This window comes from Rhodamnia argentea, chromosome 5 (assembly GCF_020921035.1).
Source record: "Rhodamnia argentea isolate NSW1041297 chromosome 5, ASM2092103v1, whole genome shotgun sequence".
Taxonomy (NCBI): Eukaryota; Viridiplantae; Streptophyta; class Magnoliopsida; order Myrtales; family Myrtaceae; genus Rhodamnia; species Rhodamnia argentea.
In genome coordinates this window covers 14083162-14091112 of record NC_063154.1, presented here as the reverse complement: position 1 = coordinate 14091112, position 7951 = coordinate 14083162, and the positions used below count along the sequence as shown (strand labels likewise).

Here is a 7951-nt window from a genome sequence, read left to right as displayed (position 1 = left end):
AAGTAATTCAATCTTTCTCACTCTGAACAGCTAAAGAGAACCTCCCTAATGGAGATGATCCGATATGCCACCCGGAAAATGACAACTCACTCACTGTGTGTGTGTGTGTGTGTGTACGAGCGCTTGCAAAAGAGAGATGGCATGACTTGTGATATAAGTATGGATACCTTTCTGGTTGCACAGACTTCCCATGACTCGAGCACTTCCCTCCAGTAGCTTTCAGGGGAACCACAGGTTAAGGTACAAAACACACTTAGGCTTGCACAGAGAATGAGATTGAAGCCACAATCCTTATTATTAGAAGCAAAACTTCCTCATCAGCATTGGATGCGCTCATTCACAACTTAGGCAAACACTAAAAAATGGCTGAATGAAGAAAATGTCAGAACATATGTACAGAGACAATTGCTCCGTTGCCGATTTCTTCATGTCTGGGGACCTCCGGGTTAATAGGGCGGCGCTAGCACATCCAGTGTGGATTTCAGTGAAAGGGCTTAGAAAATGGGCATTCTTCATTTCAAAACCCCAGCTCAAGGCTTGTCAAATTGAGACTAACAGAGGTGCGCACCAGCCAAATTGGGTCCCTCAAACTTTGCTTGGCAAAGCACTAGACTCTCTCCATGTCAACAACGAGAAAAAGTGCTGGGTAGAGTTTTCAAATGATGAAAAAGCTTTCCCGAACCAGAGGAGAAAACTCTCTTGGAGCTCATTCTATGTAAACTCTCAATGCTCCAAGTAATCTGAATTGTTCTATGTGACTAGATGTTCTTCCTCAACACGTTTTATGGAATCCCCACCAACATACCACGTCACGCTGCCTGCAGAAATTCAGTAGACTCTGATGATTAGATCCATTTTAAAGGCATAAAATAAATTCCAAATAGTCAATCACTTCAGTAAGCATGACAGCCCGGCAAAGCATGATATTGGTGAATAATAGTATTACTTTTATATTTGGAGGAATTCTATTCCTTAAGAGAAAAGCAGGAAGAATTCAGTAGACTCTGATGATTAGATCCATTTTAAAGGCATAAAATAAATTCCAAATAGTCAATCACTTCAGTAAGCATGACAGCCCGGCAAAGCATGATATTGGTGAATAATAGTATTACTTTTATATTTGGAGGAATTCTATTCCTTAAGAGAAAAGCAGGAAGATTATTTTTGACACATTGGATATGTTTCATAGCAGGCATCACCTGTCCGCCGTCGGACAGCATTAAACTTCTGCAAGAAAAGAAATGAAGGACACAGTGTACCTCGTGCATTAGCTAATTCCTGTTCTCTTGTTGAATGAAGTACGATTGTTCCTGAAAGTACAGTGATTAATCCACATATCTCCGATGCTATGCTGCTTGCAGTCTGACCTGACCAATCCTGCAAAGAGAATGCAACTTGAACACGCTGTTCTCAAGAAAATTGAAAGCAGAAGTCTAACTAGCTGAAAACCTCACTTGACGAAGTAAGCCACTTACCTTGAACATTATTGCGCTAGCAACAATTGTCAGAGTCGTGAACATCACGTAATATACTGGTGAAATGATGGCAGCATTGAATGTATCTAATGCCTAAAGAAACGTTAAGAAGACATCATTAGCATATAAGTCTTACACCAGGTTTCACATTATCACCCCTTGATACTGTAAACATAAACTCTAAAATCTAAGAAACCAAACTTCACAAAAAATCACAAGCAATATGAGGCGTCAGAATCATCCCCAAGGGCCAACAATCTGCTAAGATTGATTGATGACACTTCAACACGAGGTGGCTAACATACAGAAAGGAAACTCTTATGCAAGAACATCTTGATTGATGGCAATTGGCAAGTCAGTGCATCAAGTCATCTTATATTGGACAAGAGTTCTTAAGCTTTGACATAGATGGTTAAACTAAAGCTGTCATGCCATTGCTGCATATTTATGATGGTAGAACATGATTGGACAGGCATTTGCAGGTTAAATTCTAAATCTTCAAAATCCTAACACAATTACAGAAACAGTTTGGAGATTTTTCGTTTGTGAAAGCTAAGATCTGCAAGGCCTTTGAATATACAATGAAAATGTTCTAGAAATAAACAATAATATGGTGGATAAGTTACCCAAATTGTGTGGAAGAAAAATGCGAATGAATGGTTGCAGTAGCAACTTGTAGATTTCCAAGTTTCATGCACAACAGCAGTGCACTCCTATTTCATGCAACAGACAGCAGTGCCTAGTTCAATACCTTGAAATGGAAAGATCAATCCTTTGTTTAGGAGAAGGAAGGAGGGAACAATATCATTGGTGAGTGAAGAAACTTTTGCACTTTCCCTCCAATTCACTCTCGCAAAAAAATTAAATATTTACAAATTTACCATACCCACCTCCTATTTTCCTCCCTCCCCTCTCTCCCAAACAAAGCCTAAAAGACTCGAACTTCCTTTGTCTCAAACAAGAAAACAATGGAGCACTGCCAAATATTGTTGCATTAGGCATCAAATATCATGGGTCATTCCTCGGTAGACCTACTCCAACCATAATCACCTATCTTCTTAACAATTGACTCTTGCTAAATAAAAGCGAAAGCACAAACAATTGCTATAACATCACTTGTATAATAACCTGATAAAAGTGACGTTTCATTTTCTAAAATTTCAATAGTGAAGGCAAGCAAGTGTTTTTCTCATATTCTCATAAATCATAATCCCAAGTAAAGATGGCAAATGCATAGACATGGAGAGGCATAGAACCAAATTAAAAGGCAAACAAACTTTGGGTGGTCTAATATTTTCTTGAAAATGCGATATTCACCTTGTTAAGGTAGTTCAACTGAGTGATGACACAAACTGCAGCAACTGTAACAAAGAACCAAGTCTGTGGATAAGCAATTTGACTTATCCCCTCCAAAGTAAGCTTTATCGCAATACCAATAGCTTTTATGCTGACAACCTATAAAAACGCACAGAAAATGTCATGTCCCGATGAGTTGGACACAGAACAAAGGGCACATAGGGATTTTTGTTCTTATTTACAGAGAGTTTGGCAGTTCATGACTCAATGGGAGATGGTTACCGTAAGTGAACCCATCAGGGAACATATTCCCAAGTAGACAAGTATGTTTGTCTGGCCATAGCGAGGTTCAAAATACAACACCAAAGCTAACACTGTAGATATTGTTGCTCCAACGTAAATAAGAAAAGCTGTAGATGGAAGCAGGAAGCACGATTCATTAGTAATTCTCTCAGATGAGGTCAATTTTCTAACCACAAGATATGAAGATGACAAATCTAATAGACCTGGTTGAGTAGCTAGATCCCAAATTTCTTGGACTGAACTTGGAGTATGCTCTTGAGGAGCATGAATTACAATCACCACTGAACCAACGATGCAACAGACACATCCTACGATGCCCATCTTTTGCAGCCGTTCCTTCAACATGAAGTGTGCCAAAAAAGCACTGTCCAGATTTGCAAGAAAAAGCTGTCAGGTTAGAAGGCAGAGTTATGTCTAATCAGCATAAGCACAGGAAGTGAGGTTGAATTTCCTGCGCACCTGACTATGATACTCAATGCACCAAGAGGCGTCACCAGGACAGCTGGAGCATAAACATAAGCCACAAAATTGGCAACCTCTCCAACAATCACTTTCACAATTAAACATGCAGCAAGGAAAAAAATCCAATATCAATGCTTGTCAACTGTAAACAAGGAGTTCACAGTCTTTGATTTTCCAAAATCTAAAAGTCAAAAGCCGAATTACAACAAATATTTGTTCTCTACTTTCATTCTGATATTTCTATGTAACGATTGAAGAAACAATGGCTAAGAGAACCCTCCCCGAGGATGCAAAGACTATGGAGCTCGTACAATTTTAGAATCAATTTCTTGAGGGACTTCAAGACTTAAATTTCCAAAAAGAAAAGGAAAGCAAGAATGAAAGCTTCAACACTTCCTAGCATACCCACCAAAGAGCTTATCAAGTTCCTCATTTTTGGGTCCAACCACTAGGCACAAGCAGTAAATCTTCGATGAATATTGAGAGGTGTGGATCCAACTTCGGAACAGTGTTCAATTGTGAAATTCAGAGGAAGCACGTATATATATCAGATGAGGCGGTAGAAAGCTTGGATCTACTACAGAGCGAGTAAAGCGTTCAGCTGCATCAAAGGCTTAACCTACCTATCTTAACATGTGAGACATGCCCACATCTGTATAGAAATAGGGGAAGAGAGGGAGAGAGAGAGTTACTTGTGACCATTCCTGCCCACCAAAGCGGCTCCAATAAGTATGTATATCCTCCAATCCCTATGTTATCATAAAGAATCAGAAATGAGCTTGATCTTCAGATATGTTTATTCACAGGGACTCAGGAAAGATTAATATAATTGTTGATGAAAAAGCAAATATTATGTATATACCTGCAAATCAGAGTTACACATGGGAATTCAAAGCAAGAAAAGGCCAATTTATTGGCCAACAACATTCTCGTCCTTCAAGAGCTTCCACTCATGCAAGACTACCAGAACTGAGGATTTAACACCTTGTGCACGTTACCCCATGATTACACGAGATCGCTGTGTAAGTGCCACGGACAGTTTTTCCAGCTAAGTTATCTTTTAGTTTTGTAGAACATGTGGTCTGGTTAATGTAATGAGTCATGCATATAATAGTCCATTTGCTAGTTGAATAAAAAAAATTCTGAAATTAAAATCTAAGTAAAAAATTCAAAAATTCAAAGCACGACTTCTCTTTGTACACTGTGGCCCATGAGTAATTGGTAAATCTCATAAGCCACAACCATACAGCTTTATCTATAATATTATGACCCCTGCACACCCTTAAAGCGTGTCTTGTCCATGCTTACTTCCTAAACACTTGCCCAATTACACAGTAAACCAGCCTCTGTCCTAATATATCCATTTCATAGGATGTAGCTATCTAAGCTTGGGGATTACACTCGGATCACACGGCAATACGTCAAGGAATCAGTACTCATTCGAAGCTCTGTTTACAAGATGTGCCATGTAATTGCTGAGGAAGCAGCAAGAATGACATGCAGATTTTCACACACAAGCAAACGGCGACGCAACAACGAACGTAATCATTTCCGCACCTCGCATCATTCAGCTGACAGTTATGTGTTCAATTGACACTCTCCTTCTAGTGCCACTAAAGAGTAGGAGGCCACGACTCTAAAGCACTTGATTCCATTAAATCGCAACAACTCGAACAACAAAATCGAACACCTAGCTAGCTTAGACATGTGATTTCGACGAAGGTCGCGATTACAGAGCTATAGATGCGCAGGAGAAAGTGAACCTGCGCGAGTACCAGCAGCACCAGCGCGCTTGAGGCCCTTCTTCTTCAAGATGAAGCTCGCTCCGATGAACGCGCTCGAGGCCACCGCCAGTATGAGCCCCCTGGTGTTATCGGACATCACCATCTGCAGCTCGTTCTCGCGAGTGCGTATTCATGCAATCGCTTCGGGGTGTGTGCTCGCGGATTCGGACGACGTTCTGATTGCCGTTCTCTTCTGATTTGGGAGGATCACTCCTCAGTCGATCGAGCTGAAGTTGTCTCCCACCGACGATCGGAGAGGCGCGAAGGCCGAGAGAGTCGCAGCGCGGAGAGAATCTCCACAGTCGCCAGAGAGACGACGCCCGGAGTTCGTCGTCTTGTCGGAAGCATCCGGCGGCTGGACCGACTTGCGGCTTCGCAGGCCGTGACATAGGCAGACCGGCCTAGCCAATCTGAGCCGTCGGATGATGTAAATTCCTTTATAAACCCTGTCTAATCCCGATTCTGCACCGTTCATTTTTCATAAACAAAAAAAATCGTCAATTTTCACTTTAATCTCAAATTTGCCGCTGACCTTCCGTAAAAAAGTCAGCCACTGGATTTATCAAATTATCCACATGAATGTGAGGGTGTTATAAAAGCATGGATACTAATAATGAAGCTTTTAAGTGTCATTGATTTTGATCATTTTGAAGAAATTAATAGAGATTTTCGGATACGAGGGTAAATTTGAGATAAGAGTAAAAATTGATAATTTTTTTTATAAAAAAAAAGAGTTCGGAAAAGAATTAAAATTGTACCTAAATTGTTGAATGCATACAATAAGAAGTGCTTTTCCACTTCCATTACTGGCTTTGATCCCCCCACCAAAAAAAAAAAAAACCTCTATTACTGACATTAATATTAACTAGTGGAATCAAATCTTAAGTACCGTTTGTTTCACGAAAAATATCTTTGAGGAAATTGTTTTTCAGATTTTCCGGCATTCTTTTCACGCAAAATAAATTGATCAAAGAAAACATTTTCCGTTTATAGAAGAAACACATTCAAAAGTAGGGATAACCATTCTATTTCTTCTATACACAACTTCAAATTCCTTTTCTTTTTAATTTTTAATTTCTATCATTTTAATTTTTTTTTCTTTTATTTCTTCCTTCGCCGGTTGTCGGCAGAGACGACGATCGGCCATAGGCCTCGCCCAAGGCCGGTGAGCTAAAGCCTCGCTTGTTGGCGATTAGCCACAGGCGAGGCTCGGCCTCACCCAAGGCTAATGAGCTCAAGCCTTGCCTCCCTAGCTTCGACCAAGGCCGAGCGTCGCCATGGCGGACGGAGGAAGAAATAAAAGAAAAAAAGAAGAGAGAAAAAAAATAAAAAGGAATAATTTCGAAAATTAATATTATTAAAGAAATCACATTAGCGCGACCATTCCACGTAGGACAATCGGGTCCATGTCGGTAATTTTCGACCAAATGGCAATGCAGAAAATCAAATGACGAAAAATATTTCCCTTACCAAACGACGGGAAAATATTTTCCAATACATTTTCAGGTTCTAGCCAAACACCAAAAACAATTATCATTTTCCTGAAAAATGACTTATAGGAAAATATTTTCCAAAAACATTACATTTTTGACGAAATGACTGAAAATGTGAATTTTTATTGGTGTCTGGCTATGACCTAAAAATGAATAGTCAAATGTTTTTCATTGTTTGGCATAAAAAATCTAATTTGATTTTTCTGAAAAAAATTACCAAAAGAAATTGAATTTTGAATTATTTTGTATTTTACATTTTTTTTCTCTTTTCTTTTGTTTCTTCCTTTGCAAGTCACCAGCCACAATCACGGCCGTCAACTAGCCACAATTGAGGGATGACCTCACCTGCTCAAGGCTCGACCTCGTTAGATTTAGCGAGGTGGAATCTCGCTTGAGGCCAACAAGGTTTGTCCCTTGTCTATGGCCGGTTGCCAATCGTTGCCATGGTCCGCTACCGACAGAGCAAGAAAGAATTAAAATGAGAATTGATTAAAAATATTTAAAAAATAAAAAAGGTCATTAAAATAGGACTTTAAAAAAAAATAATTAAGAAGAAAAGGAATGTGAATGAATGGAAAGATGATAAAAAAAAGAATTTTCCTACTTTTCATTTTTTTTTTTCAAATAGTGATATCCAAGTGTTGACACCTAAAACAATCCAAGAAAACTTGTGACAAGCATGTGAGGGAGCGATAATCGGCTATAGGAAGGAACACTGAAGCAAGGTACGTGCCGATCAAAAAGGGTGCCACGTGTCGGGGTAAATTCTGGCGCCACTTCCTTCCAAAACAAGAAAAGCGCGGAGGAGGGCCACGATCGAAGCGGTTGCTAAAAGATTGGCGATAATCCCCACGAGGTAAAAAGAAAAGGCGCGAAGATTGGGAAACCGTCATCCACGTGGCTTATGGAAAAGGGCAAAGCGTGGGGCCAAAGGAAGAAACCACTCGGCGGTTACCAGAGAACCCGCCTATAAATACCTCGCGGTGGCAAGATACGACACACACAACAAACCCAAAATACTAGCATTTTCAACTAGCTCTTAGCCTTTAGCCTAGCTTAGATATAGTTTTTCAGATTCCCGTCATCGATTCAATTCCGGCAAGTCTCATATCCAGAGTTAGGTGTCGTCGGTTAAATT

The 7951-nt window shown here is 39.9% G+C and overlaps 1 protein-coding gene across 2 annotated transcripts; it reads right to left on the bottom strand.

Annotated features, from left to right (window-relative positions):
- Nucleotides 1–271: 271 nt before the first annotated feature.
- Nucleotides 272–5719, bottom strand: LOC115742041 (probable magnesium transporter NIPA6). 2 transcript variants are annotated; one of them, XR_007198441.1, is made up of 10 exons: nucleotides 5300–5719; nucleotides 4229–4285; nucleotides 3534–3624; nucleotides 3278–3438; nucleotides 3054–3181; nucleotides 2793–2930; nucleotides 1476–1568; nucleotides 1260–1377; nucleotides 643–818; nucleotides 272–610 (listed from the first exon to the last, which is right to left on the bottom strand). XR_007198441.1 is itself a non-coding variant. In XM_030676120.2 (9 exons), the coding sequence occupies exons 1-9, from the start codon at nucleotides 5421–5423 to the stop codon at nucleotides 751–753; spliced, it is 978 nt and encodes a 325-aa protein (XP_030531980.1). In that variant the 5' UTR covers nucleotides 5424–5719; the 3' UTR covers nucleotides 272–750. The 2 variants fall into 2 exon arrangements, 1 of the variants encoding a protein (XP_030531980.1); XM_030676120.2 differs by having other exon boundaries at nucleotides 272–818.
- Nucleotides 5720–7951: the final 2232 nt, after the last annotated feature.

Bases quoted from the DNA above. Each gene is read 5' to 3' on its own strand.
- LOC115742041 (XM_030676120.2), bottom strand. From the start codon at position 5,423: ATGGTGATGTCCGATAACACCAGGGGGCTCATACTGGCGGTGGCCTCG. The intron at 4,286-5,299 runs GTTCACTTTCTC...ATGATAACATAG, and splicing joins TGCTGCTGGTACTCGCGCAG to GGATTGGAGGATATACATAC. The intron at 3,625-4,228 runs GTAACTCTCTCT...TAATTGTGAAAG, and splicing joins GTGGGCAGGAATGGTCACAA to TGATTGTTGGAGAGGTTGCC.